Source organism: Xenopus tropicalis, chromosome 6 (genome assembly GCF_000004195.4).
Source record: "Xenopus tropicalis strain Nigerian chromosome 6, UCB_Xtro_10.0, whole genome shotgun sequence".
In the NCBI taxonomy this organism is placed as follows: domain Eukaryota; kingdom Metazoa; phylum Chordata; class Amphibia; order Anura; family Pipidae; genus Xenopus; species Xenopus tropicalis.
In genome coordinates, this window is record NC_030682.2 from 123,761,863 (window position 1) to 123,777,297 (window position 15,435).

Sequence of the window (15,435 nt, forward strand, 5' to 3'; positions counted from 1 at the left end):
GGCTCACCAGGTCATCAGAAGAATAACTTAAGATAAAAACTGCCTTTAATCCCAATATGTTTGCAATGGCTGATAAAGTGATGCAGATGCCGGGATTTGCAGTACTGGTTGTTAAGGTTTTGCAGTACAGCAAGAGCTCAGAAACCTTATTCTGGCCTTTTGCTTCCTGTCGCCTCCGATCTGCATGTGCACGTGTGCTGAGAATTATAGTTTTGTAATCACTTATTAGACACATGCTGCTGCCTTTGCAGTGTGAGTTGATGGCTGATTGAGGATAATGGAGGCTGTACTTTAGCAATAGCTAGAAAGACACGTGTTGACAAACCCCCTCTGTTCTTTGTGCAGATGTGAGTATGCAGGCTGGTTTAACCTGCTCGTAGAGCTACTGTAGTTCAGAAACAGTCAGGGGAGCCATACATAGGTAGTCCCTGTGGCTAATAAATGTTTTCAGTACGTGCTAGAAGCAATTCCTTCTGGGAATTTTGGGAGTTGTAGTATGATAAGTGCAAGAGTACTTTGTGCTTGAAATTCCTCCCTGATCCCTGTCTGGGCTGCTTTTTCTGCTACAATTAGTAAAATTTTAGCTGAGGTTGCTGGGAGCTGTATCTCAGTATCAGCTGTTCTACATTTACAGTGATAGCAACGAGTATTTGTCTGGTGGGGGCTGTGATTTGTAGTGATGGATCACCTAGGGAGCTGCTTGCAGGTAATGCCTTCTGGGAGTTGTAGAAGCCCCATCTGTAGCCAAGTAAAAAATTAATAAAAATCACGTACATCTATTGTTAGGGTATCTGATGAGTGTGCACGTCAGGGTGTGCCACGGATAAAGTTTGCATGACTTTACACACAACGCACATTTCCCCTTCACTGTGACACGCACATTCACTCTCGCACCAGCCTGGTACACTTAAATGATATGTACAATAGAAGAGGTACACTTTTATATGACACACCCACAAAAACAGAAACACTTAGGGCATATTCTTCAGGGGGTGGAAAGACAGTTACCTGCAAATTAGTTATGTGCGAGTCAGGAAAAACTCAACCCACACCTGACCCTAACCCGCAAGGAGCCCCAGTGGGCCCTGCACCCCCCAGTCCGATCCTGTGCCCACCTCCTGATAAACATGTCCATCTGTCTTATAGACATATGCGCTCATTGAAACATACACTGTAGACTCCTATACATGCACATACATCCATACTGACAAAACCCTCACACTTGTGTACGTGTACTCACAGCAGTCTCTCACAGTCTCTTACACTCACAAAAACTCATACACGCTCACAGAAGCAGAAATGCACGCTCACAGACACACCCACTTGAAGCGCACAGAAGAGAATATGCCTATGTGTTACACTATGGAACTGATCAAACTGTACATGCAGCATATTTATGGAAAGAGTGTCCAAGGGGTTAACAGATTAACCCCCTTTGCGCCGTGTCTTTATTTAGACCCATTTCTTGATTAAATACAGTGTAATGCATTCACATCCCTTTAGCCAAAAAACAGGACGATTTGAAAAAAAAAAAGTACCACCCCAAGGATAATGAGTCCTGGACATGGCACAGCATAAATAAAAAAAAAAGTGTTGGTATTCCTTTAAGGGGAGCATACTGTATACTGAGTATCTGCATTTATTCGATGCACAGAGCTATTTTCAGCATCATTATTTCACCATTGTCCTCTTTATCCATGTGAGATTGATATCCTATCTGTTGTTATTAGAAGGAATAGCCTGGCATCACTGCTCAGCAGCAAGTCTTTGTTAGGGCTGCTACTGCGACACATGCCTGAAAGGTGGAAAAACTGACATAGAAGTATAGAGCGAGGCGAACACGAGCCATGGGCTGACACACCCCCTTCTAATGGAAAACACAGCTAAAATGCCTGTGTGCACAGGGCTGCCTGCTTTCTGCTACAAAGGGGATTCAGGCACCAGCAGTGTGGGACTTGAAGGCTTCTGAGGCATGCTGGGAGTTGTAGTACAAAAACAGGCTCTGGATAGAATACCTTTTATTCAGCAGCTACTGCACTGCAGTGATAAGGTTCAGTAGAATGACATTATTTTAAAATCCTTATCTATACACCTGGGCTTCAATTGCTCCTTAGTACTGTTTTGTATGGAGAACTGCCCAGTACTATGTGCAAACTTATTTTCTTTGTTATAAGAAATGTAATCCCCAGTTGCAGCACATGGCTACACACAGTACATATATGTCTGCTATAGGTTGCAGATCAGCATGCATGTAGGCACCTCTCTTTCTCTCTCTGTCTCTCTCTGTCTCTCTCTCTCTCTCTGTGTCTTTCTTTCTATCTCTCCATTCTGGTTACACCCACCTTTAAGGAGCAGTGCACAGATTCTTCTCCATCGCACGTGGCTCGCTGCTGCTCCACAGCCACTTCTTCTTTATCATTCGCTCTCTGCTTCTCAGCCCCCTCCTGGATAACTGCCCCCATTCCCAGTCTTTTTCTTGCCCCTTTCATACCCCAGTCTTGGGCATCCTCAGAAGTATTCACCTTACTGCCTAGGACGGACCGTTTGCTTAGGCGACGAGCCTGCATGTTAATCTATGGGATTGTCCTATCCCCTATCTCCTCCCCTCTAGGCACAAACAGCTGCAGCAGCCCCTATATCCAGCACAAACACAGCCTCCTATAGTCTGGGATCCCCCCCAACTGAGCATAAACAGCTCCCCACTAACTCCTCACCCTAGCTGTGTGTGGGCTTTCCCAAAGCCCCCAAACCCATGCAAACTGGAGTCCTCAAAATCCTGGACTGGAGTAGCCTTTTATTTGGAAGGTCAGTGGCAGAGAGGGACTGTATTTATACAATTAATGCTTGTTTTATATTTAGGTACTGCCATAGTGAGAGGAATATATTCTACTGTAATAGATCTATTTTGTTAACTCTTTGTACTACCTCTCATTTGCACTGTATTATATGGGTTTGCACTGATACACTATTTAAAATTTAACTTACAGGCCACAGCAAAAGAAGTGTGTGTCCTAGGCAATGCAACAAGGTTGTGCCCCAATTACAAATAAACATGCCATCCTATGTTCTAAATTTCACCCTGACAGCTAGAAGGTCACTAGTTAGCCTTTCCTCATATAAATGGTAAGCAAAGCTTAACTATTGTCTAAACTAATTATTAAGCTTAATACTCTTGACAAAAATTATTTTGTGAAAAAGCTATTATGTGCCTTGGAGCCCAAGTCAAATGCCCTTGTGTATGTGTGAACCCATGTGAGTGAGGAAGCAGACTCAGCGTTTGGGAGGCCAAGATTACAGATAACAAAGTGAGAATAATTAAGCTCAATTTCAAAATATTTGTGTGCGAAATAAATAATTTTTCCCAAAGTTAAAAGGATGGGGCTCTAAAACTATTTTGCTGCGAGGCCAGGTAACATCAAAGTAAGACAATGTAGGGCAGATATACTAAGATAGGTGCTACATTGTACCAGTGCAGTTACTTATGGTAGATCTTTGCTTTCTTTTTCTAAGGCCGCGAGAGTTTGAAAGTCTTGCGTTTTTATGCGTATTTCGGCTACATGTGCTTGCACCCGAGCGTATTCCATTCATTTGGGTGCAGGCACATGTAGGAGGCTTTGGGCAGTATTTTCGGCAAGCGTTTTTCTGCTTGCCGAAAATATCCGCCCTCCACTTCGTCTGACATTAGCCTAACAAAACTAAATGCTGGTTGCTTGCTACAGGCAACCGCACCTGTGCAATTTAGCAGGTATGTCTGTAAATGTGTTTGTTCATGATGGACTGGTTTGGATCATTGGTGTCAGGAAACAGGAAGGTGCAAGCCCAAATTTGGAAAAGCCTACACTTGCTCCACATGCATTGTCACAGCTACAGAAAGCAATTTTGCAGAATGCAGTGTGCAAAAAAGGCCACAATTAGACTTTCTTTTGCACTTTCCAGGCTGTCTTGCATTGTGCAGTTTGCAACAGGCCTCTGTGCTCCAGTTTGGGGAATAAGTAATGTAGTTTTTTTTTCTGTGGATTTTCTAACTTGCTGAGAGCATTGTTGGTATTTTTATAAGATTTGGACTTTGAAGGTGAACAACCACTTTAAGGACTTGATTTGACTGTCCCAGTTATCCCTGCAAAATTCTTTCACAGAAGAAAGGAGCTCTGATATTGTAATAATCAATCTATCCATCTCCTCAACAGGGCCCTTCCTGTGGCTTTAGAGTCTGCTCTCCCTGTTGTTATGCCATTATCAGTGCAATTTACTTTGTTTCTTATTTCTGGGGCGTATGTTCAAAATGTGGTCACTGTCACCATATATGTTTTTTTGTGTCGTGTCCAAGGATGGTCCTGCCATAAACCGAGGTGGAAGTTCACTTCCCGTAACAAATTGCTCCTGGGAACCTCTGTCTTCCACTAGTCTGAAATTACATGGACTTCTAAGTACCTTACAGGCTACACTTTGGGTTTTAAAATTAAGACTCCGCTAGAGATACAACTTAATTGCTTTAAATCCCAATAGAGATCTTGGACTGCATGCAGGAATATGATGTTAGGGCCCAGGCCCTTCTATGCATGTGTCCCATAGGGAGGAAAGATGTTGATTTCTTCTCTGTTGTTTTCACAGTTACTGTAAATTAGTAGATTCAGTGTGACATGTGAATATGAACTCTTTAAAACACACACAATGAAGTTTGATTTCAGAAGAAATTTCCCTTCTGTGGTCAAAAATATCGGCACCTTGGACTTATCAAATAATGTGCCAGTTCTGCCAGAAAATAACAATGCTGTTCTCATATGTATTTCTTTTGTTTGCATTCAATCAACACAAAGAAAATTGGAAATTATTACATCTTACAAAAAATCACAACAAGGGTTGTATTGTAAGAATTCTTTGAATTTCAAGCAAACAGGTGATTCTCCTGCAGGATAAGAAGCACACATTCATTCATAATTCATTCATTTTAAATTGTCTGCAAGTACCACACTGAACATGGGGAAAAGAAATGAACTGTTTGAGGAGGTGAGGCAGAATATCATGGGCAATCTCAGTGTTACACAAGAAAAATTGATGAAAGATTGCAACTTTCTAGCAAAGCTTCAGACACAAGGTACAACAGTTTCAACTTGCACCTTTACTCAGTAAAAGGGTGCAATGTGGAAGCAAACCCGCTACTGACAAACTTAAGAAAGCCTGACTAGAGATTGACCACAACACACTTGAACAAGCCAAAAAATCCTCTTGGGCGTATAAACTGTGGACAGATGAGACTAAATATGAGATCTTTTATGGTTAGGAACATCTAATTGTTTACAGAAAACACCATTCATAATGTCAAACAAGGAGGAGGTTTGCTAATCTTTTAGGGTTGAATTGCTGCCTCTGGAATTGATTGGCTTGAGCCCTTGCATGGCATCGTGAAATTAGGAATTTGCAAAGGCATTTTGGGGAGCAATATTGAACCCATTGTCAGAAAGCTGGGTCTCTTTCCCAGATCATGGGTATTTCAGCAGGACAATGATCCAAAGCACACTTTTAAAAGCACCCAGGAATGGTTAAAGGCAAACACTGGCCAGCAATGAATTCCAGATGTACAGTAACTTGCATTGAGCACTCCTGGAGGGATCTGAAAACAAATTTGGGAGAAATTGAGCAAATTCAGTAAAACAGTGGTAACATAGAAAGCTCATGTATGGCTACAGAAAGTGTTTGATTTTAAAGGTTGTGCTACCAAATATTAAAGGAGAAGGAAAGGCTAATAAAGAGTTAATCTCAAGCTGCAGGCATACCTTCAGTTGTCTCAGTAATGCCCTTAAGTTTCCCCATATTTCAACCATTCAGATGATCAGAAGCCAAACAGGAAGAAAAAATGCAGAGCTGGGTAAAGAAGATTCCCATAATGCCTCACTCCTGCACCGAGACTAAGACCAGCTCTTTAGTAAGCTCATGCGCATTTAGATCTTCTGTGGGCACGCACAAGCAGAAGCACTCCCCTTCCCACGGACCCTCTGACACTCCCACTACGAGAGCACCAATACCAACTGTCTGGTTGCTATGGTAACGTGCTATACACGGAAGCGATCCGAACAGCGCTCAGGGGGGAGGGTATGATGCGCATGCACAGTATAGTGCGGTGAGGGAAAGGAAGTGGGCATCCCATTTCAAACATGGTGGTGCCATTCACTAAAGCAATTCTAAAGTTTGCTTTAAGTAAAACTCTGTTATTCTTGCATTAATAGAGCCAAAAGTAAAGCTTTTTTAATTAACATTAGTAGGACTATTGAAGGGTGTCCTTTATAGATTTTGCCTTTCCTTCTCCTTTAAGTAAAGAATGTCAAAGTGATTTTTTTCAGATGTGAAAGGATATATTGAATGGTATAACAAAGTTCTGTAATCTTAATAAAGAAACAAAAAGTTGTGGAAATCTATTTTTGCCAACTTCAAACATATTTTGCAGTAGATCAATTTATTTTAGAATAATTTGTGAGTTCAATAAAGTACAAAGGTGCCAATATTTTTGGCCACTATAAGTAGCAATGCTGAACCTGTACTTCATTGCCTCTGTATAGCTGTCCCAAGACCATTTTTGGGCTATCCAGTCAACTTACCTGCATGCCAGTCACTTAGATATGGTGCCACTTGGATAACCAAATTGTACTTGTGTCCCCGTCCTATTTCCAAGTGGCCTATTACATATGTGGACTTATAATGTGCTAATCTGGGCAGCTTTCCATGCTTTGCCATCTTAAGACACTTTGGTGAGATTTGGAACACAGCCTTGTACTATGCTTTACTTTGTATCTTGTTCATACAGCAGGTAGAAACTGAGCTCAGTAGCTGATAAAGATTAAGTCTAAAAAAATGGGGGCCACTTTTTTATTCATATACTGTATGTTTTTTTAAAGCAAAGAAACAATATTGTTAAATGTAATTATTTCACAAGAGATCAACATCAGATGGACCTTTTGATTAATATAATATCATTTGGGTTTTTCTTGTATGTTGCTGGCAAATGATTTGCTATGCAACACTAGATCTAGAGTAAATTATATAATAGTTATTACTCCTTTTCTAATTGGCCAAAATACACAAAGCATGCTTTAACAATATAAAGCAAATATACCACATTACTGCACAATATTGTATTGCAATGTAGGACCTAATAGCTCCCAGTCCTCCCAGTTTTCTTGGTTTCTTTGTCTAGGGTCACATGAAAACATAGAAATGCCAGCCAAAATAAAGTCAATGAATCCCTTTGGGGCCATTGTGTGAGTATCAGATAAGCAGCATATATTCATCAGGAAGTTTAGGCATTCAGTTTGCCTTGTCTGCTGTGAGCAAATTGCTAGTTCACAAACAGCCAATCATAATGATCCAGACCGGAATATCTGTAGAGAAAATGTACAACCCAGGTAGCACAGAGCAAAATATGCTTGCCTTTGTGGGCCTCAGAAAAAGCAGTAAAAATACTGCTGCATCTCCCTTTAAATTCCTACACCCAAAATCAATTTTTTCAAAAACGGTCCAACAAATTTAAAGAATGGGATTTTACCCTATCCTAATAGATTTCAGGTTGTCTTACTTATTATGGACCTTTAGGCAAGGCAGCAGTGGGCGACATCACTTATACAAACTTTACATGTTTTTAATTAGGACATTTGAGCATTGTGCAAATATGAGCCATGATAGAGAAATTAAAAAATCTGTGCTCTAATCTACTGATCATTTTTATGATTGCTTAGGGGGCAGTATACTCCCTTTTTAACACAAGAGCAATAGATATGGCTTGGGCCTGTTTTAATCACAAAAATACATGATTTTTAATTTCTTGAGCTAAACAGGGCAAACAAGGAAACTAAAGCTACTCCATGTTTAGGACTTGTGAAATAGATAATTAGATAACCAGTATGCACCCACTGTTCACTTGTTGTTGTGTCTGTTTTGTAAGCAGGAGTCCATTAAGCAAGGGGATTATCTGTGCACTAATATAATGAATCATTTAACTCATGTTGAACAAAGCGATATACTGCCCCTTTCTGCCCCTAACCTGGTACACTCCCAAGGGATATTACTGCCCCTCATTTATAATTAGACCCTCAAGCTAGTTTACCTGTCTTCCACTTTTGCCATGGGCACAGTTGGGATGATTTCATTAATTCTTTAATCAGCCTCTGTAAAATAAAGTTGATACCACTGCTAGTGTAATATACAGTAAAGGGGATGGATTATCCCTGCACTAACCACTGATGTTCAAACCCAGATTGGTAACTGCCTCCTGGCTATCTCCTCCTGGATGAACCGACGCCAGCTCAAACTTAACCTAGCTAAAACAGAGCTCATGGTCTTCCCGCCCAAACCTGGCCCTCCTCCTCCTTTCACCATTACTATTGATGGCATGACCATCAACCCTGTAAATTATGCACGCTGCCTTGGGGTTATCTTTGACCAGTCACTCTCCTTCTCTAACCATATTAATAACACTGCCAAAACCTGCCGCTTTTTCCTCCGCAATATTGCCAAGATACGCCCCTTTCTTTCACAAGCAACAGCTAAAACACTAATCTATGCCCTTATCCTTTCCCGCTTAGATTACTGCAATCTCCTACTAACCGGCCTCCCAGACTCCCACCTCTCTCCCCTGCAATCAATTTTAAACTCTGCTGCCAGGATCCTCCTGCTCTCTCCTAAGAGGGATCCTGTTCAGCCTCAATTAAGCTCACTAGCATGGCTGCCTGTCAAGCAAAGGATAGCTTACAAAATCCTTCTGCTGACATTCAAAGCCCTTCAATCCTCTGCTCCTCACTACATTTCCTCACTGGTCTCCCTGCATGTTCCTGGTCGTCTCCTCCGCTCCTCTCAGAGCCTCCGTCTCTTTACACCATCCACACCCACTGTGCTCTCTCGTCTTAAACCTTTCTATCTCGCTGCTCCTTACCTCTGGAACTCTATCCCTGAATCCCTCCGTAGGGAAAACTCACCCACTCTCTTTAAGAAAAAACTCAGCTGTTACCTTCTGGAGCACTAAGACATTATTTTGCCCAGTCCTGCGCTTAGGGGCAAATGCCCATACCTGATGCACTCTTACCTTCCAGTTTGTGCCTGTATGTTACCCAACCAATCAGATTGTAAGCTCTACGGGGCAGGGACCTCCTTCCTACTGTGTCTCATACCACATGGCACATATATGTATTTATTGTATTTATTTATTATATCACTCGTCCTCCCTGTGTGTAATTTTGTATTCTGTAAGACTGTACAGCGCTGCGTACCCTTGTGGCGCTTTATAAATAAAGTTACACATACATACATACATACATTATCACTTTTACTCACAGAAATGCTTAGTAATACATAAAATAAGTAAAGTAAGAAGAACAGAGCAAGTTCCTCTCTTCCTGCTACGAAATGTAGAGAAAAGGGTGGAAAAGAATAGTAAAAAGTGTATTTAGCAAAGGGTGTGAAATGGCACATGGCTCATGTACCCATTAAGAATAATTCTAATTTGGGGTAGGATTTTACCCTTTGATGAGTCTCCTCATTTCATAGAAAGGCAGAATGACTAAAATATTGTAAAGTCTCTCTGGTACATATTTCTATACAGTGTGAGAAAAGGTGGCATTCTTTATATCAGGCCAGTTGTTCACAAAGTTCCTTCCCAGCAGTGTCGATATAAAGAAATCCTCCCAGCAGGAAACGGCATTCATACAGATCAGTCAGTGCCACTTAGTCATTCACCTGGCTGCTGTGTGACTTGCCAGAGGTTGTATTCCCTGGGGAGTGTGAGGTTGTTCCATTTGGCCATACACCAGCAGTTTCCTATTAGCTGCAATGAATATATTTTAGGCTAAATCATTAGCTGCGGTCACCTGATTAAAACAACTGTCACGGGTTAAATGTCCAGCGCTCTATTTTTTATGCAGTGTGTTACTATTAATTGTTCTGCCTTGGTCTCTTGTTACATGGTAGAAGCCAGTCCAGTATTTCTCAGTCACTCTGTTTGAGCTGGCAGATTGCTGCTTGTAAACACACGTGGTTCGCCAAGAGAAGTTTCTAGCCATTGGCTGATAAGTGCTACGCCTCTGCTGTAACATATATTGGAGCTGCTGCCTTGTCTACGAAAATTTGGCTAATGCGCCACAACTGGGAGGGAAGATTTGTTCACAATGAAAAATGAGTTTGGGCTGTTCTGTGGTCTACTTTGTACATTTGTTGTTGTTAGGAGATTGTTGGCCTTTCCTTTTTCTGTTCTATGTAGCATAAAGCATATAGTGCAGTACTGTACATGGTATGGTACATTTTCTATGACCAGGCCCACAACTTATAAAGCAAGGTAACTCACTGTACAAATTAAGAGCCACATTGCATTGTAGCACAAGCCCTGTAATTTTACACCAGCTTAACAAACGTCTTATCAGCTTGGTGCTGTCTCTAGAAGACAGCAGAGACCATGACCATATGTGCTGAAATAATGTATCATCTCTATCTAACGACTACTCAGTACTACTCATCTGCTACTAGATACAATGGTGTTTTTTTTAATGGCACCAAATGTGGCATCACTGTGTATGAATCTGTAGTTTAAAGGCCTACATTTTCCTACCATGTACATAAGTTGGGCACATCTCCCCCACCCAAATGGCATAATTTCTACTGCATATATCCTCTCCATTTGCCAGCACATAACATTTTCCTAAAACAAATAGAAGCTTTCACCCTGTGGCCTTTTTCCGTCACATCTTCAGTGACATTTACATCTGCAAACAGCACATGTGCTCTGTAAAGTTCATGCAATGAAGAATGCAGGCTTACACAGGCACAATTTACTTTAATAAAAAGTCCTGCTTAGATTGTGCCCTGTAATGGTTAAGCTGGCCATACATGCACCGATAATATCGTACGAAACCTCGCTTTGTACGATATTCAGTGCGTGTATGGCAAGTCGGTGAGTCGACCGATATCACAGGAGGCTGCTGATATCGGTCGACTCACCAATCGGGCGGGTTAAAAGATTTTGATTGGGCGCCATAGAAGAGGAGCGCCATCAGGAGAGGAGATTAGGAGACAAAAACAGCAGCAGACAGCTAGAGCAGAGTTTCTATGGGAATCAGCAATGCTATCTCTTCATTGGCTCCTAGACTGGAGACCATGTTTAGTAATCTTCATTATTTTTTTTTATAGTTTTTGAATAATGTGCTGAAATTCCAAGCTGGAGAGTTGCTGAACAAAGAAAAACCCAAATATAATAAAAAATAAAGACCAACTGCACATTTTCTCAAAATATCATTCTCTACATTATACTAAAAGTTAACTCAAAGGTGAATAGCCCTTTTAAAGATTTCAAAGAGGCTGTTCACTGATTAAAGTGACTCACAGAAATGCTGCACTGACTTCTCTGTCAGAAGATTTCTTGTGTCTGTAATTCATGTGCCAGAGACACGCAGCTCTCTGCTCCCCTCTCCCTCAAGAATGCTAAGGACTCCCCCCCCGCTTTGGAATGTGGATCTGAGCCAATCAGCAGGAAGCTGACTCATAGGGGCTGATTTACTTACCCACGAACGGGTCGAATGGAGTCCGATTGCGTTTTTTTCGTAATGATCGGTATTTTGCGATTTTTTCTTATGTTTTGCGATTTTTTCGGATTCTTTACGAATTTTTCGGATCCAATACGATTTTTGCGTAAAAACACGAGTTTTCCTATCCATTACGAAAGTTGCGTAAAAAGTTGCGCATTTTGCGTAGCGTTAAAACTTACGCGAAAAGTTGCGCATTTTTCGTAGCGTTAAGTTTTAACGCTACGAAAAATGCGCAACTTTTCGCGTAAGTTTTAACGCTACGCAAAATGCGCAACTTTTTACGCAACTTTCGTAATGGATACGAAAAACTCGCGTTTTTACGCAAAAATCGTATTGGATCCGAAAAATTCGTACAGAATCCGAAAAAATCTGGGTGTCTGTGCAGGAGTGCAGGAGTGAGGCATTATGGGAACTTTCTTTACACAGCTCAGCGTTTTTTCTTCCTGTTTGGCTTCTGATCATCTGAACAGGAGAAATATGGGGAGACTTAAGGGCACTATTGAGAGAACTGAAGGTATGCCTGCAGCTTGAGATTAACTCTTTATTAGCCTTTCCTTCTCCTTTAAGCTATAAGGTTAGACGGTCAAGGTTGGGGTTGTTTTCTCTCTTTGTGAGGGGACCTGATTACTCTGTACAAGCAAAGGTATGGGATCCTTTATCTGGAAGCCCATTACTCAGAAAAGTCCAGTTGTTTTAGACTTAATTCTACTAGATACTGTATATCCAGAAATCTCCAAATTACAGAAAAGCCATCTCCCATAGACTCCATTTTAATCAAATAATTTAAATTTAAAAAAAACACAATGTCCTTTTTCTCTGCCTGTATTTGATTCCAACTAAAATATATATATATAATTCTTAATGGAGGCAAAACAATTCTATTGAGTTTCATTCATATTTTAATTATTTTTTAGTAGACTTAAGTTATGGAGATCCAAATTACGGAAAGATCTCTTATTCGGAGATTCCCAGGTCCCGAGCATTTTGGATAATATGTCCCATACCTGTACATTAGAGGGGATTACAGGCAGATAGGGCATTTTCCTTTTTCCCATAAAAATGATCAACGCACCAGAGGCCCCTCCTTTAGATTAGAGGAAAGGAGCTTCCATTTGAAGCAGCGTAGGGGGTTTTTCACGGTGAGGGCAGTGAGGTTGGGGAATGCCCTTCCTAGTGATGTGGTAATGGCAGATTCTGTTAATGCCTTTAAGAGGGGCCTGGATGAGTTCTTGAACGAGTCTAATATTAGGCTACTGGGATACTAAAATCTACAATTAGTATTGATGTTGGTATATATAGTTTATACACAGTATATGAGAGTATAGATAGGTCAGGGTAGGTGCAGGGTTCACTTGGTGGGGTTGAACTTTATGGACTTTGGTCTTTTTTCAACCCAACTTAACTGTGTAACTGTGTGGGCATTAGACTGGATGCACAACGATGTTCAATAAAATATTTCAATTAACAAACAGTGGTGTGCTTGTCCAGTTAAAAGTTTAAATTATGTTTTGACCTATATACTTTATCGACTTCTTCATTGACCTATTTTCTAATATAATGAGAGAGTGAGAGAGGAGTGCATACAGTATTATAGGGGGAGCCAGCAAAATGTGTGCTTATATTTATCATTGTCTAATGACAGTATAATATCTAAACATCTAATCATTACTCCCAATCATCTGCAGTAATACCAGCCCCTTACTTTTTCTGAGACAGCAGGCTAGATGCCCTACCATGTTTGGGGGGGGGGGGGCAAGAGCAGGCAGAATATAATAGAAGGGTTGCCAACCAGTTTGTATTTTACCAGCCTAACCGGTAAAATAGTGGCCAAGACTGTGGCCAATATTACAGATTTACCGGCAATGTATTTGCCATTAAATTTTAATGACCTCTTCTTCTGCCCCAAGAACCTGCTCTTCAACATCATTGCACCGGCAGTCAACTCCATAGCTCTGCCCTTTACATCACTGACCTGCCCCACCTATGTCATCAACACACCCACCTGAATCATTGGCCAACCCCCCAGTGGTATTTATTTTTTTACAAAAGGTGGCAACCAAATATAATAGTTGCTCCCCTAGACTCGCTTTACCACAGTGAGCTTTTTACAGTATTTTTTTACTGGATTACTAACCTGAACCCCTGGTAGGAGAAAGTCCTACTAGCTTAGAAGCACTGTTAAATAGTATGTTTAGCAAGCCACTTGCACTTATTGCCATTACAGAATATTATTCATTGTATAATTACAATTTTCCAGTTAGTGGTACATCCCCTTTGGGACACTATAAAATGTAAATAGAGAATGGGTTGGTTTGCAAATCATTTAAACCTTATATTTAATTGCAAATAGTACAAAGGACACCAAATGTTGAAACTGAGCAATAGTATTGAAATTGTCTGTAAAGTACGGTATATGCTTATTTTAATTTTGATGCCAGCAAAATGTTTCAGGGAAATGTTCCCCACTGTGTGGTCTCACCTCTCCTTTTAACAACTCTCTGGGACACAGCTTTACTCTAGGAACAGAGGAGACCAATTGCTGTAGTATAGAATGTTGTCCTATTCTTGCCTAATATAGAATTTCAGCTGCTTAAAGGTCCCCATACACGCTGAGATCTCCAAGCTCGCCAAGAGAGCGGATCTGCACCCGATATCCCCACCTACGGGTGGGCGTAGTTAAAAAAAAATAATAATTCGATCGTTTGGCCCTGGGGCCAAACGATCGAATTATACTGGCAGCAAGGGGCAGTCGGTTCGGGGACCGCATCAACGAGCCGATGTGGTCCCCGATCCGACTAAATTTTCTAACCTGGCCGATCGAGATCTGGGCAATTTCAGGCCATCAGTCGGCCAGGCCCCTCGTTTCTAACCCTACACAGGCAGATAAGCTGCCAAATCAGTCCAAGGGACCGATATCGGCAGCTACAATCTGCCCGTGTATGGGGACCTTAACAGTTTGGGTTTCCTTTGTCGTATTTTTCCTTTCATGATGCGCCAAATGTTTTCAGTGGGTGACAGTTCCAGACTGTAGGTAGGGGCCAGTTAGCACCTGGGCTCTTTTACTATGGAGCCAGGCTGTAATACACGCAGAATGCAGTCTTCTGAAATAAGCAAGGCCTTCCCTAACAACAGGGGTGGGCAAAGTTTTTGGCTCGGGGGCCACATTTACTCACAGGCGGGCCAGGCCGGGCCAAAGTCCTCCCACCAGCTCCCCCCCCACCAGTATCCTCCATCTCTCCGACCTGCAGCTCCCTCCATCATTCCGCTGCATCTGTTCCCCGGCTCCCCGCTGCATCCTTTTTTATGGTTGCGCCCCCTGCGCACGAGCACGCACGAAGCGCAACCAATCAGGGGCCCAGAAATTATTTAAAGGGACCTGGAGTCGGCGGGCCGGATTAAAAAGGCCAACGGGCCGTAGTTTGCCCACCCCTTCCTAACAATGATGTTGCCTGGATGTCAGCATGTGTAGTTAAACGTATTATTCAGCATTAGTGGTGCCTTCCCAGATGTGCCAACTCCCCGTGCCACGTGCACTAACGCACCCCCATACCATCAGTGATGCTGGTTTTGAACTTTGCGCTGATAACAAGCAGAGAGGCAGTTCTACTCTAGCTCGTTGGATGCAGATTTCCAAAAAGTATTTCAATTTTTAATTTATGAGACCACAGGGCACCCTTAGTCTATCATCACCTCTTTGCCTCAGTCCATCTTAAATGAGCTTGCGCCCAGAGAATGCATTGCTGTTTCTGGATTGTGTTTATATATAGTTTCTTGTTTGCATGGTATAGTTTTCATTTGCAGTTGTGGATGCAGTGACAAACTGTGCTTTTTGTATCCCCCATGCCCATGCAGTGATTTCCACCACAGAATTGGGTCA

General features: G+C 41.7%; 1 protein-coding gene across 1 annotated transcript in view; it reads right to left on the reverse strand.

Annotated features, from left to right (window-relative positions):
- Nucleotides 1–2,758, reverse strand: part of znf704 (zinc finger protein 704) — a 28,706-nt gene extending 25,948 nt beyond the window's left edge. The window contains exon 1 of the mRNA XM_031903977.1: nt 2,343–2,758. Coding sequence (XP_031759837.1) covers nt 2,343–2,567 — 225 coding nt within the window. The 5' untranslated portion in view covers nt 2,568–2,758. The remainder of the gene's footprint in view (nt 1–2,342) is intronic.
- Nucleotides 2,759–15,435: the final 12,677 nt, after the last annotated feature.